Genomic DNA, 20,089 nt, shown 5'->3' on the forward strand with positions numbered 1-20,089 from the left:
GGAAATTTACACAAAGTTTTGCCCTGCCCGGGAATCGAACCCCGATCTCTCACTTGTGAAGCGAGTGCTCTAACCACTGAGCTACAGGGCTCCACTATCATCAACCTGTAATTAATTTAAATTGCGTATTGAATGGAAGTAAAATAAAATAATGGGATTGTGATTTTATCTTCTCCAACGTACCTCGCTGCTCATTTTGGAAACCTGCAGAGAATGTAGGGTCTTCGAATCATACTCTTTGCTTCCCACTGCTTTGTCCTTGGTTTTCTCGTAAGCTTCTCTGTATTTTATCTTTCATGTAGTGTCGAGTGTGCGGGGCGGGTGGTGGGGCGGGTGGAAAAGAATAAAATTAAAAAGCGATAGTCTACTGGTGGAGCCCAAGCAGGCGATTTTGAAATATTTATCAATCTTTCCAAGAGATATTCATTGGTACAGTGGAAAAGTAAAATGTGCAATCCATCTCACTTCAGAGTATTAATATACTAACAGACTATCAGTCCATTAATGAGCCAATCCATCCAATCTACCACAAGCTTCCCTTGCTGGGTCTATATCTAAAGCCTGAATTGTGTTTTTAAATTGACGGGAACTTGTCTAGTTCCTTTTTGAAATTCTTTGTAGTTTCTTGTTCCACCACTTGCGTTGGTAGACTGCTTTCGCATCCTTTTACTAAAACGATGTTGACTGCATTGATTTCCCATTCGCTTTGGTTCTGATTCTGCAGATGTCACCCCCTAGAGGTTCTTGACATTTTGTACGCAGCAGAAAAATGTAAATGTAAATGTATCTTATCCAAATCCTTCATAATCTTAAATACCTCTATCAAAGTTTCCCTCCACCACCATTATCCCACCCAAGTCTTTTCTGTTCAAGTGAGAAAAATGCAATTGTTCCCTTAGAACTCTTGGCTTTTGGAATGAACGCAATAGCATTTCCACCTAACAGGTCACCTCAACAAAACTGATTGCCAATACATGCGTGTATCATGAAGAAACATCTGAGCAGGGTATAGAACATAGGAACAGGAGGCTATTTGGCTCATTGAGCCCACTCTAGACCACTGTCCATTCCAATGGCCTATCTATAACAACTTCCCCTAAGGCCACCCTCTGTGTCCTCCTGATATTTATAATGGAAGCCACCACTTTTACGTCGTACCAGGGTGAATGTTGCAGCTCTATTTCCATTAGTGACCTAGTCTGGGATTAGTTAGAAATGTCTGACCCAGTTTGTGCATGCGTCCTTAATAACCTTTCCATAGAACTCTGAATGCATCAATAGTTCCACTGGACCCACACTCCATCAGCAGCAACGCTTTCACATTCAATCAATAAAACCGTAGCCTTGTTTTATTGGAATGAACAGCAATTAGCTGTCGTTGCTCAAGTTTGTTTGTGATGGTACCTGGAGCAATTTTGCGAGGCATCTCAACTAACAGTGTGCCTGGCTAACAAGAATCCACAGCAATCTGCGGATAGGGCTGTGTATCTTGGGTTTGAGGGGAAACTGATGAGAGAGAGAGAGAGCCGGAGAGAGAGAGAAACAGCAACTTACATCGCTTGCCAGATCCCCAGAGGCTTTGGCAGCCAGAAGAGCTATTGAATCCAGCTTCATCTCAAACCCTTTGCCCTTGTTCTTTTCCCAGAATTCTTTGTACTTGATCTGAGGACACAGAGTTTACTCAAATTAAAAGAAAATACATAAGATTTGCATACATATCAGGCAATAGCCGCATTCGCTGTGTCAAAAGTAATATCCGTCTTCATTCTTTTCGTTCCAAATCTTGGAAGTACGTTACAGGAGCAGTTTTATGCTATGGACTGGTGTCCGCCGGGAATTAGGTGAAGCCCGCCCAAGTTCATTTGACTTTGGCCCCATAACAGCCGCTTCCTTGGAGACAATATTAAAAATGAAAACAAAATGATGTGAGTGAGCTCATTTTAAATGCTGCTTATGCATGTGTCTTGCGCTCCCTGTTTGGGATGGATTTTAACAAGAACATAACAAACATAAGAAGTCGCTTGACATTTTGTGTCCCAAACTATATACTGTATCCCGAGATATTATTTTCTAACAGAAATCTATCTAATTTGTTCTTGAAACGGACGACGCTTTCTGCTTCCATTGTCTGTCTCCCTCGGGGTCCTGTTCCATACATTTACAGATTTCTTTTTTTTTAAAAAAAAGCGGAACGTGATGGGTCTATTAACCCTTTTAGCTCCTGAAAGAGGAGCTCGTCAGAGTAAAGACACCTAAAAAGGCCTGCATCTGAATAATAAGTTCATCAAACTTCCCCTTCATGGTTTATAGTATTTGTACCACCAGTAAACTCAACCCATTAACCAACCACAAAGCCATATGTAAAAACACGAGAAGATAGAGACAGGAGTAGACCATACAGCCTGTCAAGCTTGCTTCACCATTTTATTAGATCAAGGCTGATCTGCAACGTTAATTGGCTACTGCCTTTGTCTACAAAATACAGTCATTACACTTTATAATGGGTCCTGTGAAGCGATTTAAGACCTCCTCCCAAAGCGACAGGCGCCATATCAAATGCAAGGATTCTTAAAGATTATGTTTCTTTTATTATCATTATTCCTCGTTTCTAATATTCTAACCCTCTTGAGAAAAGCCTTTCAGAAGACCAGATCACGTTGTAAAAAGTGTGGGCTCCACTGTCAGCAGCTGAAATCTTTTATTTGTTTATGCTGGAAGTGATCCATGATTGAAGCTGCACTAAAAACATTAATTATCACCACAATCTCTTGTAGTGCGATGCCATTTTACAGCTGTCTTTTTAACAGATATCGCTGGCAGATGTGATGAAAAAGGACATGTTTTATTTTTGTCGCTGGCTGTAATAAACTGTGCTCCGTTACCTCCAATAGTATATGAATTCACAAACGCTTCACGTTTCTTACAATCTTAAGAAAAACCTGCAGTTGATTTTGAAAGGAAATGATTTCCATGGCTGTTATGTATCAGAAAACACAAAGTGGAGTCCAATTGGTGCTATTTTCTTACAAGGATCCCTCAAGAAATCCCATCGACCCATGGCAATTCAGTTCCGGAAGTAGATCTCAATGGGTTGGGGTGATATATTTCTGGTTACTGGAAAAGAGTGACTCGGATTCCATACGAAGGAATCTCGTTCAAATAGATCGCAAATTAAACTCCACCGTTTATTTTTAAAGCAGCAAAGACTCATCCCTCAAAGCTTAATATTAACCGGCACCTGATCGACGGACAAACAAAACTGCTGATTTAATTTGTATCATGATTTGAAGGGTGTGCCAGCCTGGCTCAGTTGGCAGCACTCAGGAGCTTGTGGGGTTGAGCCCCCCAATGGGACTTGAACTCAGAGTCGAGGCTCACACTCCAATGCAGCTCCGAGTTGCCCTACATTGTTGGAGGTGCCGTCCTTCAGATGGAACTTTCAACCGAGGGCCTGGCCACCTGCTCAGGGGGATGTTAAGGATCCCTTGGCACTATTCAAAAAGAGAAGGGAGTTTCTCCTGGTGTCCTGCCCAACAATCCACTCCCCTCCCGCCCCACCCCCCCAAAAAAAATCGGACCTGCGTTTCATGGCTGTTTGTGGGACATTGCTACAGCAACAACAACTTGCATTTATAATAGCGCCCCCTCACGCAGGGTAGCGTCCCAGAGTGCTGGGCAGTGGCACAATTGGGCAACACTCCACTTTGCAGTAAATCCTATGAGACGCGCTCCCAATGCGAAAGGCGGTGTAGAAAATGCAAGGATTATTATTATAAACGGTGTAGAAGTGGCATAAAGGAAACAGGAGAGCTATAGGAAACATAGGTGCACTTTAATCCTAAAGTAAGATATTTAAAGATTGGCACCGTAGGGGGGGGGGAAAAAATGTCAAACCAGCAGCTGTTGGTATTCTGACTAACCTTATTATACCTCGAGTAAATTAAGTTGTGCTTTTCTTTGCAACAATAAAAAAAAAGCTTCGAAGTTGTGTAAGTGTACACTGATGGAACCCAGGGACTGACTGAGCGCATGCCACAAAGTCAGCGAGTGTTCTTTGCACAGAATAAGCTTGCCATCTTCTGACTTCTGTTTGGTACTACAGCCAGCTGCCGGCAGATCAAAACTGCCTGATATCATTGTAATATCACCAGGGAAATGAACAGTGGGTTCCATCTGACTGAATTCTAACCAGCGCTGAGATTGAGCAATTGAAACAAGCATGTTCCTCCGTTATAAAGAGGCCCCCGCAATATACAAGCCAGTCACCGAGGTTTGACTAGAGTAAGTAGGACACGCTCATTAATGCTGGGCTCGGAACGGAAAACATATTTATACTTCACAGCATCGACCGAAATGCACAGTGCGATTCAAACTGAAAATGGGATTTATTCTGCTTTAATAATAACAATAATAATCCTTGCATTTGATAGAGCACCTTATCACATCTTCGAGACATCTCAAAGCTTTTTGCCGAATATACTGTAAGGTGTAGTGACTGTATATTATGTGGGCGAAACGCAGCAGCCAATCGCGCTCAGCAGTCTCCCACAAACGGTCGTGGATTGAGTGACCAAATTATTATTATTTTTCTTTTTTTTTCCTACTTGTTCCTATCCTGTCCATGGAACCGAACAGCCCACTGACCCCGACGTAGGTACAACAGTCTGGTCTGAAGTTTAAAAACTCCTCTCAGTGCTGAAACACTGCTCCGGCCTCAAAAACAATGAAATCAGACTTGCTTTGCAATATCCAAGAAGGTGGCTTCAAAACAAACCATTGTGCCAAGGGTTGCGAGGATCAATCAATTCCTCAGCCAGTATTTGGCCTAAAATAAATCGCTTCGACTTCACTTTTGGTCATTTTTACGCTCCCTTTACCCCCTCAACCCCCAACCCCAGCAAGGAATCCCACCCAGCATCGTTAGCGCTTTGAGGTGTCCTCCCAACATGGAAGTCCCTTTGTAACTGTCTCGTCCAGTAACTCTTGCAAAATGACACACAAGTTCACTGTTATTAAACACAAATGAAAAATACAAATGAAATAGCATTCATTTTATTCCCTCATTACTAGAAGCTCCACTGTTAAATCTGACTGGAGAAACTGAGAGCTTTCTTTTTGGTCAGTCGGGTAAATGGAGAAACTATTAAAAGGTTTGATATTTGATTAATTGATATGGCAATTTGATTTTGGTTTTGACTGAACTTATAAACCTGTTAAAAAAAATTATAAAGTCTATTCAGGAAGTAAAGGAGACCAGTAAATAAATAATGATGTTCACGCTTTTATCTTTAGATTGAATATGCTAATGTTAAAGATTACAATTGTAATTTGCATTTAACGTCTCAAAGCACCTCACACACAGCAAACTGTTAGCATTAAGATCATTTTACTACCAGGAATCTCTTGATAATAATCTTTGCGTTTTGATGGAGCATCTTATCACGTCTTCGAGACGTCTCAAAGCGCTTCACATGGATATATTGGAAAGTGAATTTGACTGTGTATTTTGTGGGCGAAACAAACGCAGCAGCCAATTGCACACAACAGCGTCCCACAGACAGCCGTAGATTGAGTGACCAAATTATTTTTATTTATTTTGAAGGGATTATTACCCCCAGAAAAGCGATCCGCCAATCGACTAACAACCGGATTTCTACTTACTGCTGAGTAAACAGAAGCGTGTGCGTGGAGTAAGGAAACTTGCCCAAAGTTTCGCCCTGCCCGGGAATCAAACCCATGTCCTCTCGCTGGAGAAGCAAGTGCTCTAACCAATACGCTACAGGACTCTTTGTAGTACTTACATTACTGAACAGATCAGCGTTGGCCTTGGCTTTAACCAGTTGGGGCACATCGACAGGCAGTGTGAACTGGGTTTTTGTCTTTTCATAATCTGCCCGATAATTCAGCTGCAGAAAGAAAGCCCCATCAGTTGCAGTAACCAACAACATACGGGATGCTACAGCAAGTTTACTGTAACTGATTCCAAACACAATGGCAGTACAACAACAACTTGCAAGGTCTTCGGGAAAGTGGGGATGGAGGGGGCAAGGTGGAGGGATTGAGGGAGAGAGTTCCACAGTTTTGTGGCGTAGTGGCTGAAGAAGCCACAGCCACCGATGGTGGGGCAGAGGGCACGAGGGAAAAACAGGAGTGAGTCTTCCACCTTTACTGGCAAGATGGAGGCCAAAGAGTATGACTTCTTAATAGATTCTCCCCACTGAACCTCAATAGACAAAGGATTAAAAAAAATCCCTTTTACACAGCGTTTTCTGTATTCTCTCCAGAAAACCCTAATTTAAAGAGGATCTTTTAAAAGAAAAATACAACTGGTGGATCTCCGAGGCTGGCAGCTCTGTCCGAGGTAATTAGAGAGCATCTGATGCTTACATTGCTCAGCTGTTGGGCATTTATTCTTGCTCGCACCAGCTCTGGAGTGTTTGCCACTGATGTGAATTTCAGCTTCTCCGCACGCTGCCTGTAATATACCTGAAACCAAGAGAGCAAATTCAGAGAAAACATCAGTAAATGTTACTTGAAGCAACAGAACTACACTTTAGGATGCAGCAAGGCAGGAGAACAAGAGACTGTAGGTTGAAGAGTTGCGGAGAGCAATTTCGGGACAGACCCCAGGGCAGTATTTCTGGTTACACAATGGTGGTTGAGGTCAGGACTTTGGACTCATTTAAATAACCAGTTTGATGCTGTGATGGGAAGATGGCAGAGTGGGTATTCTGGAAGGATGAGGCAAAATAGACCCAATGTCGTTCTTTGTCCAAACCCATCTGTGAACAAAGGGTTTCACTCCAGGTCCCAAATGCATATAGTTAAAGAAGTCTGAAACATTTCGAAATGATTTAACCCTCAGAATGCCGTTGACATGCAGTTACACTCTGGGTCCCTTGATAAGTACTTGCATTTGCGGCCACCACAATAATAACTGTGACAACAACTTTGCATTCACATCGTGTCTTGCCGGGAGGGTAACGTCTCGAAAGACTTCCCAAAATGAGGCCAGACACTGAGTGGAACGTGGGGGGAGATGGCAGGTGTAGTGAGGGAGGTGACTGTAGGCAGGGTCAATAAATTAGGTTTTCAGGAAGCTTTTAATGATGGATAGAGAGGGACAAGACAGATGGATTTCGAGATGGAGTTCTAGGGGTAGAGTCCCATCACCCACTCCCCAATGTTCTGCTTTAATTGCAGGTCACAGATGGACAGAATTACTTCTAACATGGGTTAGAACCATCGACCTTTTGGCTTTGCATCAGTTGCAAAACCAGCCAGTTTTAGAGCCAATGATGACAATAAGGACCTCAGGTAAGAAAACAAATAATCCTGGTGAGTCTTACATCTTTCAACGGGATGAGCTTCTTCTGCGCCCTGTACGAAGGCGTAACATCAGCCGGATAATAGCAGAGTGATTTGTCATTCTCGGAGTTGGCTTTGTACTTCAGCTAAAGGACAGAAAGAATTAGAATGTCAGTACTTGGATACTGGAAATAAAATATCAGATAATGATAATCCCTACAATTGACAGAGGGTGTTATCACATCATCGAAACATCTCAAAGCACTTCACAGGACTAACAGCGCGTTGAATGACCAACTTTATCTGGAGGATTGTTGGCCAGGATTTCAAATAGCGCATGGGATCTTTAAAATCCCCCTAAGTAGGGCCTTGCATTTGCAGCCCCCACATGAATAGCTACAACAACAACTTTGCATGTTACAACATCTCATATTGAGCTCACGATCAGCCAACAACAGTTTTGGAGCAAAGGCGAGAACGCTACCAAACCGAGCTAGGCCGACACACAGATGTTTTAAGTATCTCCAGTATCCTCACTCGACTTACGTTACTTGCCAGGCTTCCAGCTTTCATGCAGTGCAATGTGCGTCTATCCATTCCAACCCCTTCATAGTGGCCTCTCATTTGGTTTTGGTACGCCTCTTTGTACTTGAGCTGCACAGAGAACAGAGGAGCAAAATTCAAGTAGCCCGTTATTTTAATAGAAATTACTCAAACATTACGCACACATTTCTGGTTGTCAGTCTTTGCGCTCTCATCCTTAGCTATGGTCAGTCAATCAGAATGAGGCGGGCACTATAACAGGAATCCCATACGATAAGCCTACTGCGCTCTGAGACTCTACCCTGCGTGGAGGGCACTATATAAGTGCACGTTGTTGTTGTTGTACTGAACCCATGGTGTAAAATCCTTCAGATAAGGATGCATGACAAGCAGATATTTTTTAAAAAACGTTTTCACCTGTGAATGACATTGGGGTCTGTCGTGAGCTGATCACTTTAAAAATTAAAACAACACCAAATATGTTTCTTTACATTGATAATACAATGCAAAGTGTATCTTTATAAATTCACACAATCTATGTATCTGAAGGGTGACCGCACACAGATAACATTATGTGCTCATTTTTGCTCAAATCAAGCAATTTTTCCATTGATCGATCGTTTATCATTAAAACCGTGCTGATCTGAACCGAAGTCACAGAGAAACAATACCTAATCTCCTCTCTATCAGTCATGAGAATGACTGGGGAATAAAGGGCGATATACTCAGGTGAATATTAATTAGTTGTCATTAAATGTGGCTCACGCTGAGTGTTTGCTATATCGAGATACTGACTCAATTGTTTAATTTGAAGCTCCAGGAGATTTGAATGGTTACAAAAAATAAAGCAGATTTTATTGTGTATTTTAGAAAGGGCATCTTTGTTATCAGATTTGTCCTATTCGATTGTATATTAACGTAACAAGTACTGTCGTGTAAGGTGGGAGATGCCTTTCCAAGGTTAAATGCTGTTAAATGGCACTGTCAGAGCAGAACAGAAGGAGCTTTACACTTCAAAAAGGCATGTTCTGCTTCCCTTCACTGTCATATTTGTCAGCATTGCATTGGATTCCAAAACTGGAACTCAGAACCCCACAATATGTGTAGAGTGTAGAGTAGAGAAGCAAATGTGTTTCTTTACATTGATTGTACAATGCAATAAATACGTATCTTTGTATTTCAAGATTACCATTTTATAACAAGCAGCGGGAAAGCTTGTCGGACAGCAATATCAATGGCAAGCTGTGCGGTTTTAGCTGGTTAGACTCCAGCAGTTACCCCCGACACACACTCTGGTGTCCCCCCCAAGCCTTGGCTCTTGCCAACCTGTGCCTAATACTTTCCGGAATTAGGTAAACAGGATGGGTCCCTCCAGGGAGAGAGCGAGAGAGAGAGAGAGAGAGAGAGAGAGAGCGCAATCGATTCCAACAATCTATCTCTGGGATTTCCATGTGTAGGTGGGATGCGTGGAAATCTCAGCTCGGTTTGGAAACTCTTATGGGTTCCGCATGTGTCAGACACCCGGCTGCCAAAAAAAAAATAACAGCAAGCCCGGGTCCTTACTTATCCCAACAGCAAATTATTTTAGCACAGCAAATCCCAACACAGTACTTGGATAACTCACATCACTGGTGAACTTAGATAACTTAGCATCATTCTTGAACTGAGGCGTCTCACAGTAGTTAACACTGTAACCCTTCGAAGCTTCCAAGTCTTTCTTGTACTTTTTCTGGCCAAACAAAACAAAAGTACAACAGGAATATGAAGACCTTTCAGTGGATATCTATCAGATGTTCTGTATTTTATTTGTACGGTACATATTTCCTTTCTGCAAATAAGTGAGACCATTTTCCAAAACGAAATAATTGTCACCCACAAACTACACACAGTCACCCAACACTACAGCGCATCTCATGAGGAGCTTTGAGATGTCTTCCTGGTGTAGCGTCCCTGAGCGCTTGACAGTGGTGGAGTCTGACCCCGAGCCAGGAGGAGAGGAAGGTGGGGGGGGGGGGGTGACCATAAGCACGGTCAAAAAGGAAGATCTTTGGGCGGGATTTGAAGGTGGGGAGGGAAGGGGTGAGGCGGAGGAATTGAGGGAGAGAGTTTCAGAGTTTCGGGGCACAATGGCTGAAGGCACGGCCACCGATGGTGGAGCGGAGGGGAAGAGGGGCAAACTCGGTTCACACTTGGTCACTCAATCCACGACTGTTTGTGGGACGCTGCTGTGCGCAATTGGCTGCCGAGTTTCACCCACAAAATTTACAGTCAATTCACTTGACAGTGTATCCTGCGAAGCACTTTGAGACGTCTCAACGACATGACAAGGCGCTGTATCAAATGCAAACATTATTATTAATAATCACGATTCTCTTACCTCACTGAAGAGCTTGTTGACGTCTTGGGCTCGCTTCATCACCAAGTTTTCTTCAGCTGTCAGCGTGTGGTAATGGGCTGCTCCCTTCATCTTTTGAAAATCTTTCTTGTAATGTAGCTGCAATCACACCACATTATTATTTTTAAACAGTGCCTTGATCGTAAACACACACACACTGAACAACGAGAGTGCTAACACGAAGGGGATGCTTCCAGCACAGAAGGCTCACATTTGCTTAAAGCAACTTCATAAAGTATTACAAAAGCTCAACCCTTCAACAGAAAGTCGCTTGGTTTAGCATAAGAGGTTTTTCAAGGATAGGATCTGTTCGAGCTGAGAACACACCTTGTCGAATCATGACTTAAATTTAAGCAGCTTTTATGGTTCAACATTTAGTATCTTAGCAAAGATGTTGGAATACGTGCCTAACCTTCCCTGCAGCTCAAGCTGTGAGTTTGAAGGCCTTAGCTGATGAGTACATCAAGGTAAGTGATCTGAGATGTCCTCCCGACATGAAAGGTGCTATATGAATAGAGCTGTAAAAACTATTGTTGTATAATATTAGGAGCCAATTCTGCTTATCTGCTGAAATGTAGATGCCCCTTCACATCACTGCAAGATAGATTATCTAACAATAAATAATAATCCTTGTATTTCATACAGCGCCTTATCACGTCTTCGAGACGTCCCAAAGCGCTTCACAGAATACATTGTAAGGTGAATTGACTGTACGTTTTGTGGGCGAAATGGAGCAGCCAATTGCGCACAGCAGTGTCCCACAAACAGTCGTGGATTAAGTGACCAAATTATTTTTTATTTTAATCATTTTATTATTATCTATTAATATGATTTATTATTATCTGGTACTGTATGCTGATTCCAAATCGACTGCCTGACAGTAGAACATTTCTGAATTGACTCAATGACCGTGTCTCAATACCATTCTTGGATAGTTGTGGGGTTTGCTTATCTATAATACTTACATCGCTAGCAAGTTCATTAGCTTTCTTAGCGGTACAGTACGCTGGAGTGATCATAGCTGGGAAACTTCCCTTGCCTCTCATGGCCTCATACTCTTCAGTGTACTTCAGCTGTAAAAGTCATAAGAAATCATAGCCGTTACATCAGTAAAATGCGGATATTATACATCTTATATTTAAGTAGGGTGATCTGCTCCTGACCAACTTATCTGACAATTGGTCCTAGCCGGATAAGCAACAGGAAGCTTGCCAGACCAGCGCTCTCAATGGCGAGCTGTGTGGTTTTAGCCGGTTAAACTCCAGCCCAGTGATGGGTTTCTGCACGTGTCAGACACCTGGCCTTCCCCTCAAAAGAAAGTGTCAGCCGATTCACTGAGACAGTCATCAAAAAGGATTGGGATCAATTTGTGGCATTCGCCAATCAGATTCGCTGCGTTCGTCGCAACTTCTGGATTGTAACTTTCCGGTTTGCGAAATTCACGACGGAATTAGCAGCCATCGAATTGCGAATCCCAAGTCGGCAAAGACACTAAAAAGCCACGAGCAGAACCCCGCTGGTCAGCCACTGCTCACTGGCCTTTTTTTGGAGTTTGCCAAATTCGAAATCGTTGGCGACCAAGCAGTCAAAACTCGGAGATTACCAATAACTAGAACCAAACTAAGTCAATACATCTCAAGACCCTCCTCTTCGAACATGCTTTCGACCACTCTCCTACCCTCCCTGCCTTCCACCCTCCCTGATCCCAACCCACCCCCTGCTCAGGCCCAAATCCCTGAATGTCCAGCACCTTGGGATGTCCTCCCGACATGAAAGGCACCGTCCAAATGTAATGTTGTATTGTATTGTAATTTTGTATACACACAAACCCACAGAGTTCAACAAGACACTTTGCCTTTTGCTTTCGTAACTAACCTGACTACACTTGTCTCCGTTCTCTTTTGCCATTGCAACTTCAGCCCCTGCGGCTTGGCTCCATTTCCCTTTCATGTGCTTCTCATATTCTTCATGGTATTTGATCTGGTTTAAGATGTGAAGGCAATAGGGGTCTATTATCAATTGACACACTTGGTAAAGAATAAGCAGGTTATTATATAGGAACAAAATATTATTAGTTAGAAGAGGTAATTCTGCTACATCTCTACATTCTATCGTAAACCTTGTTCTTGGTATGTAAGTTATAATATATCCAAATAGTCTTATCACAGTCAATTGTCCACGTTAGAATAGGATCCAGAAAAACATTATAAAATGGTCACAAACGTGCCCAAAATAACAAAGCCTTAAGTGAGTTAGTTATTCCAATGTTTTACTTTAAGGGGAACGTCATTTAAAATGATAAAAATTCCTTCAGGGTTAAGCTGGAAGTGTTTGAATAACTGTGGGTCATTTTTACTGTCATAACAGCCTGACTGTTAACTGCAATAGGTCATCGGAAAATAATTCCAACCTTCATGTCTGGTTGATAAGAGCATGAAATGAACTTACATTACTGGCCAACCTCCCTCCTGCTTTAGCACGGAGTAACTCTGGAGTATCCGCTATGGACGTGTAGTGAGAAATTCGCTCTTCGTGTCCATGTTTATAATCCGCCTTTAGGGGGTTCAGAAATACACAGGGTATCACCTCATCTTTCTTCAACACCCCATTAACACTCCATAATTTCATCAGAGACTATTAACGCGCGCATAAAATTGTTTCTCAGTCTTTTCACACCAGCAAATATTCCGAGCAGCGTAACAACAACACAGAACTCTGTTCTCAAATCCCGCCAACTGTCTTTTAATACGTTATATCATTTCTGTGTTATAATTTGCTGAGGCTGAGCAATTTCCACGTGTGGCCACTTGACCTCATTCTCTTGGAGAGAAGTTCCTAATTTGAACGGCAGCCTCACTCTACCTCAGATGAACCGAGCCAGTTCCCATTCATCATCCATCATTTGTTAGCTATTTGTTTGGGCGCGGACCTTAGCCAAGGAACCTGTGTTATCTTTAAGCATGCATGGTTGGCATATTTAGTGTCCCAGCTTTGAAATATTGGAGGGACATCATTGATCAAGATAGAACAAACAACATAGCACAAGAGCCAGCTTGAAGGTCAGGAAGAGAGACGGGATGTGGTTAGTGTAAGCTGATGCGGTTAGCTCCGCTTAATTTAGAGACACAATTTCTGACTCTTCGTGAGATCTTTGAGGAGAGGAACATTGCAAGTCTATGCCTCTGTTTTTCAACCATCTAAGATGCCTGTAAGGAACACTCAGAGGTCTGTAAACAACAGCAACAACTTGCATTTACACGTGGGATAGCGTCCTGCAGCGTTGTAGAATGTAGGCTTGAATTCCTTCAAGCAGAAAGGCTTCTCATGCTACTTGGGGAGTCTTGTAGCTCAGTGGTTAGAGCAGTCGCCTCGCAAGCGAGAGAGCTGGGTTTGATTCCCACATGCTTGATAATAATCTCTCAAGAGAAAAAAAAATTATTTGGTATTATTTATATAATATATATTATTATATAATAATATATATTATCATATTTATATATTATTTGATTAATATTTATATTATTTGGTGACTCAATCCACAACTGTTTGTGGAACGCTGCTGTGCGCAATTGGCTGCTGTATTTCACCCACAAATATACAGTCAATTCACTTTACAGTACATTCTGTGAAGCGCTTTGAGACGTCTTGAAGACATGATACGGCGCTATATCAAATGCAATGATAATTATTACCTCTCTCCTCTATGGAACTCTCCAAGAAACACCTGAATCCCGGATAGAAGTTTAAATGCCTACTATTCCCAGGTGTGATTTCCACCTAATAGTTTTGGTCTGTGTAAAATATCTAAATCTCATCACTCTATGAGAAGCTCAGCACTGTTAGATGCATTAAATATGATATAATAGCAGAGTGGTGAAGGTTTGAATGTGAACCCATCAATACCCAATCTCCAGAGATTAAAAACAACTTCAATGTTTGACAACTCATTCAAACTTCATGATTTATAGCCATTGGTGCTGAATCCATCAGGCTGGCCTCCTCTTCACTTTGAGTGGAATGCAAACCTACATTCTACAGTGTAAAAGGACAATATCCTAATGAATTCCATTAAAATCCCTTTGTCGTTGAACGTGGATATAAAACAGTATGAAATATAAACCGATGGACCCAAGCTCTCATTATGTAACTATACGGAATAATCTGAAGCCAATCATAAACCAATTATACTCTTTGTACAAAAATACATTCTGCATCTGCAACTACCGTATATTGTTCAAGAGATTTTGTTACTGTGCACTAAAGGTCACCAGTTGCTCCCCTTGGCTACGGTCTTTAGATAACATACAGACATGGACGACTGTATGGATAACACAGACCAATTCACTCAAATATTAATTGAGAGTACACAGGCTGAAATGTACTTAAATCAATACATCAGCAAAATAACGTCCCATGTTATTTAGTACAAATATAAAGGCCTGATTTGTTTACGGCCAATATTACAACCATTTATAAAGCAAAGTTACCCTTATCTAAAGAATTTTCCCATTGTATAAGTCAATAATTGATGCTAAAATCGAGCAGCATTTCATCAACATGGGTATTAAGTGCCTCAGGACACTATCCCGCGTGAAAGGCCTTATATATGTGCAAGTTGTTGTTATATTTACAGTCCAACTATCAATGATGCTTGTTCCACCCCTCTTGATCCCAAACCCCAGCTCAGATGCAAACCCCTTACTGTCCAGTCCTTTGAGACATCCTCCCAATGTGAAAGCCGCTATATAAATGTAATTTGTTGTTGTCATATTACTGTTAACGTAAAACAATAAAAGGTCATTTGACCTATTAAGCCCATGTTATTCAAAAAACATGTACAATTTGTTACATCAAGGACCTAACCCTAATATTTTATGGTCTGGGGGGCTTCCGACCAGATAAATCTCTGTGAAATTCCTCCCTGATCTTCGATGGTAATAAAGCAAAACCTTAGAGTATCGTTAAACATTCTGACAATGCTCCCGGGTATCGATATAACATTCCAGTCTACGTGTTTCAGCCATGGCAGTCTACATTCCATGGTTGGCATTTTCTTGGTCCCAACAGGATTGCAACCATTAGGTTACTTTGAAAATCTTAAATACTGTACATTAGCTTTATCAGCCTCAACAAAAAAAGTCTCTCGTCTCAGGTGGAATTTGGCAACCTCGTATCGTGCTCTCTATTTCTGTAATTGAACCGAGTCTCGTCAGACTTTAGGTAAATATTATCTATTCCTTTCAGCATTCCGAATACTCATGTCCCCTCCTGTTCTTTATCCCAAGTTAAAATTAGTTTGATTCTGTGAATCTTTCCTCAGGACTTGAAGCTTTAAGCCCTGAACTGACCCTTGTTCTAAGCTGTATCTTCTCCTGAATGCCAATGACTAGTGGTAGAGGGCCACAAACTGCACAGTATTCCGAGAGAAATATGCAGGGTTAAAACAACCTGCTTTGACTAATAATAAGACATGCTTGAGATGCACCGTGAACTAAATTAGCCTCGTTCACAACAACTTCACATTAACGAGATACTCAAAAGTATCTTCTTCCTTACCCTGGAATAGGTTCCTTTAATGTAATTGTCACTCAATAGCCCAATCTAACGCATGTGTTCAAGTATTTTCCATCATTGTCTGTATTTTACGTCAATTCAGCTCGATGAATTGCCATTGATTCCATGCCTTGGACGTGGATGTTTTCAATTATTATTATATTTACGCCAATATTACATAGCACAGCACATTGCAGCCCCATTTAACACAGCATTCGATCACTTCCTTATTAAGCAATCAAACTATTTACTATTGAAATCCCGTCTTGTTTCACTCACATCACTGATAGCTTTTTGTGCTTGTGCGACTCGAATCATTTCTGGATTTGTAGCACAAGAGGAATACCAGCCTTTCTCTTCTTCATACGCAGCATGGTAAGCTTTCTGTAATATGAACAAACAGGAAAGTCATCTGCTGTCTGACTCAAGCTGTTGATATCTCTAACCATTAACATAGACAAATCCTAATAGGCCACAATTAATAATAATAATAATCCTTGCATTTGATGTAGCGCCTCGTCACATCTTCGAGACGTCTCAAAGCGCTTCACAGAAAATACCGTAAAGTGTAGGTGTAGTGACTGTGTGTTTTGTGGGCGAAACGCGGCAGCTAATTGCGCTAAAGCTGAGAAACTATTAACAATTTACCTTACTGTAAAGTTCAGTATTTTTCTTTGCATGAAGGATCGAAGGCATGTCTGATGGGAGGTGATAGGTTTCTTTTGCTTCATCCCAATCTTTCGTATAGTCCACCTAGAAACCAGAGGAAACAGAATACCAGCAGGGAACCTTCATGATCATAGCTGAACCTTGTGGAGTCTTAGCATGTTATCAAAATAACTTAGTTCAGTCAAACTCCCGAAACAAAATTTGTTTTAGAAAGATCGCACGTTTAAGTTGATATGTAATTTAATTGATCATACATTTTGTTTCCCGTAACATTATTATTATCGTATAAGATTAAATTGCTTACCTTACTTGAAAGTTTCCGAACATGACTGGCATGTTGCAGTTCCCGTGACTTCAGACTGCAGTGGAAAACTGATTTGAATTTTTCTCCTTCCTCACGGTACTTAATCTAAGTAGAAAAGTTCAGTTAACATTTGTTTTGTGTGAGGCTAAATAAAGTGATGTACTGTCCAAATTCGTACAGTTTAATTAAAACTGCTGCGATTCATAAATTTAATTACAACCACAAACGTGTTTATTATCACTGCTGCTGAAGCTCAAACAAAATAGAATAACCTCAGTGACACCTGCTAGGGTTTATTGGCCCCGAGCTAAATGTCTATAACATACGGCCTTCACACTGAACAAGGGATACAAATTCTGGAACAGTCACAGAAATATAACGTGCACCAAATAGATCATGTTTATTCCGATCACCTGCCCCCTCTCCCCCTGGCTTGGAGTCAGGCTCCGCCACTGTTAAGCGATCCAAGACGCCACCTCGTATGAAGGGAGCTACTTGAATGCAAGTTGTTGTTATTGTTCAGCAAAAGAATGATGGCAAGGTTAAAGGAAAAAATAAGGTGCGGGTGTGAGCACTGATCTTGTTAGTTGCTAAGTCCATATAGTCAGTGTATCTTTCAGGACCTATCACTTGTTTAAGCTTGCAGCTTATTCAAGTTATGGTGAGGATCACTTTAGGACAAAATGTCGCGTGACATAAGATGTTAATTCCATGCTCTTAACTTCCACTTGGTTCAGGAACTTCGGGACAGTTAATAACCCGTGATTGAAAGCAACAGAGTGGAGGTGGGTTGAGGAGGGGGGCGGGGGGGAGAGCTGTGGCACTGGGAATATAATTTTAACCTCTACAACATGAAACGAGACGACAAGGAGTGAGGTATCACATCACAGTTGCTGTCCAGAAATAGATGTTGCTGTAACACAGCTTTCATTCCGGAAGATCGGCTGTGACTAAAAGCGAGAGGGACGTTTTGCTAAATTTCCTGCAACTTCTTTGTAAACGGTCTGAACTTCCAGAGCTCCAGTGTCATCGGGGTAACTGGTTTGGGGCAGAATTAAATCAGGGATCTATCAGGGATGTGTGTTTTTTTCCAAGTTCACAGGGAGGGAGGGAGTATCGAGGCTTGTACAAAAATCTGAAATAAAATAATGGGGTGTGGGCTGACTTACAAACAGTACGTTAGTTAATCTGCCCCTTGAGCTGTCCTTGAAGGTTACGCACTTTGTAAACATATGTGTTTGTTTGGCAGTGTTTACCCACCTCACTGGACTCGGTTTGTTTTTTGACGTTCAGATTCATAGGTGTCTCCAAGACGCTGGTGAATTTGTTGTTTTTTGGGTTGTGCCTGTGGATTTAAAATAGAAAATCTTACCAAGATCACATTGATTCACATACCAGATACCAGCTTCCGTTTGTCCCTCGTCCCCTCCGCTCCACCATCGGTGGCCGTGCCTTCAGGCACCACACCCCAAAGCTCTGGAAATCTCTCCCTCCATCCCTCCGACTTGCCCCCTCCCTCCCCGCCTTCTAATCCCACCCAAAGACCTTCCTCCTTGACCGTGGCTCGGGGTCAGACTCCGCCACTGTCAAGCGCTCAGGGACGCTACCGCATGTGAAGGGTGCTCTATAAATGCAAGTTGTTGTTGCTTCTCTCTCTCTATATATATATCTATATATATCTATATAGGTTTCATCCACAAAATATAAGGTCAATTTATTTTACAGTGTATTCTGTGAACCGCTTTGAGATGTCTCAACGACGCGATAAGGCGCTATATCAAATGCAAGATATTATTATACAGAAATAATGATCTATTTCATTTAGGACACACACAAGTTGAGCTCCTGTTATGAATAGTTTCAAGAATGTTCGGATGGACACACATTTAGATCTAAATATAGAAACGTAGTGTGCGCGCAGAAAAGTAGAAAACTCATAAACTACATACATATGTATTAAATGGTGCACTTTGATATTTTATAAAATTTTTATCTATTTAACGAAAAACTCCTTGAGCGATTCAACAGTAATAGTGAATTATTTGATAGTATATTTCCTTGTTAAAGATCGCTTATTTCTAACCTCTCCAGCTGTCTGTCCTGACTATGTATGTGTGCGTGTATACTTTTTGCTGTCTATTAATATTAGTGGAGGTTTAAAAAAAACTCGAGTCAGTTTTCAAGGCGTACAGAGTGACCAAAAAGTCACGATATCATTCATTTTAATAATAAAACAATAAAAAATCATTTATTTTAGGTCTTATTGGACATTTGAATAGTATCATGGTGTGTGTGTATATATATATGTATAAATACATATAATAAATGCATAGTTTTCGTTAAGACTTCACGGTAACTTACGCCTGGCAATAGGGCTTTTTCTGGTGACTGACAAAATTGTTGACTGTTAGGATCATTCTGCAGACTTCGCAGTGAAAGCAAGACTTGTGCCATGTCTGTGGAAACAGCAAAAGAGGGAGAATAAAATAAAATAAAATAAACTCACTCCTTCCTCCTCTTTCCCTTCCTCCCTCCCGCCCACTCTAAAAAAAAATCATAACAATCGTGCGAAACATTTGAGAAAATTAAAACAAAACTCAAGGCAACAAGAGACATTGAGACGACAAGTTCCAACTCACCTGATCGATACAAACTAATTTCTCCGCGGGATACACGTTGCAGCCACAACGAGAGCAAGGAACATTCATCGTTGTGGTTGAAATGATCAGAGAAGCTTTTATATTTTAGTACAAGGGCAGAACCCTCCACCTCTCTCTCTCTCTCTCTCTCTCTCTCTCTCTCTCTCTCTCTATCTATCTATCTATCTATCTATCTATCTATCTATCTATCTATCTATCTATCTATCTATCTATCTATCTCTCTCTCTCTCTATCTATCTATCTATCTATCTATCTATCTATCTATCTATCTATCTCTCTATCTATCTATCTATCTATCTCGTCTTCTCTCTGTCGGTGTATCTGTCTCTGTCTGTCTCCTCTCTGGCCTCTGTCTTCTCTTACTCCCTTCCCACTCTTGTCACTTACAATCCGTCCATAAGGACAGGTTCATTTCATAGCTGACGCTGCCCTTGCCATTGGTTATTAAGCGCCTGTGACTGATCGAGACCATCTCTGGATTGGTCTCTTGGAGCTGTCAAGCCAAAGAAGGTGGGAAGAGGGACTGACCTACATTGTCTGCGCCTTGTATCATCAGTGTTAAGTTTGGAGTGTGACCTCGGCTCAGCTCAGCTCAATGAACGTCCCCATCCCAAAATAGAAGCCAGCAATAATATTGTGCAAAATAAACACTGACCT

General features: G+C 41.5%; 1 protein-coding gene across 1 annotated transcript in view; it reads right to left on the bottom strand.

The window, feature by feature from the left end:
• Positions 1 to 19,575, bottom strand: part of LOC103186548 (nebulin-related anchoring protein) — a 45,040-nt gene extending 25,465 nt beyond the window's left edge. Inside the window, exons 1-17 of the mRNA XM_007905654.2 lie at positions 19,412 to 19,575; positions 19,134 to 19,228; positions 18,033 to 18,117; positions 16,773 to 16,877; positions 16,448 to 16,552; positions 16,079 to 16,183; positions 12,695 to 12,799; positions 12,122 to 12,226; positions 11,212 to 11,319; positions 10,229 to 10,345; positions 9,476 to 9,580; positions 7,855 to 7,962; positions 7,350 to 7,454; positions 6,388 to 6,486; positions 5,802 to 5,906; positions 1,555 to 1,662; positions 184 to 291 (exon numbers count right to left, since the gene is read on the bottom strand). Of these exons, the coding sequence (XP_007903845.2) occupies positions 184 to 291; positions 1,555 to 1,662; positions 5,802 to 5,906; positions 6,388 to 6,486; positions 7,350 to 7,454; positions 7,855 to 7,962; positions 9,476 to 9,580; positions 10,229 to 10,345; positions 11,212 to 11,319; positions 12,122 to 12,226; positions 12,695 to 12,799; positions 16,079 to 16,183; positions 16,448 to 16,552; positions 16,773 to 16,877; positions 18,033 to 18,117; positions 19,134 to 19,228; positions 19,412 to 19,480 (1,737 nt within the window). The 5' untranslated portion in view covers positions 19,481 to 19,575. The remainder of the gene's footprint in view (positions 1 to 183; positions 292 to 1,554; positions 1,663 to 5,801; positions 5,907 to 6,387; positions 6,487 to 7,349; positions 7,455 to 7,854; positions 7,963 to 9,475; positions 9,581 to 10,228; positions 10,346 to 11,211; positions 11,320 to 12,121; positions 12,227 to 12,694; positions 12,800 to 16,078; positions 16,184 to 16,447; positions 16,553 to 16,772; positions 16,878 to 18,032; positions 18,118 to 19,133; positions 19,229 to 19,411) is intronic.
• Between the last annotated feature and the right edge of the window lie 514 nt (positions 19,576 to 20,089).

This window comes from Callorhinchus milii, unplaced genomic scaffold (assembly GCF_018977255.1).
Source record: "Callorhinchus milii isolate IMCB2004 unplaced genomic scaffold, IMCB_Cmil_1.0 Scaffold7, whole genome shotgun sequence".
NCBI classification, from domain to species: domain Eukaryota; kingdom Metazoa; phylum Chordata; class Chondrichthyes; order Chimaeriformes; family Callorhinchidae; genus Callorhinchus; species Callorhinchus milii.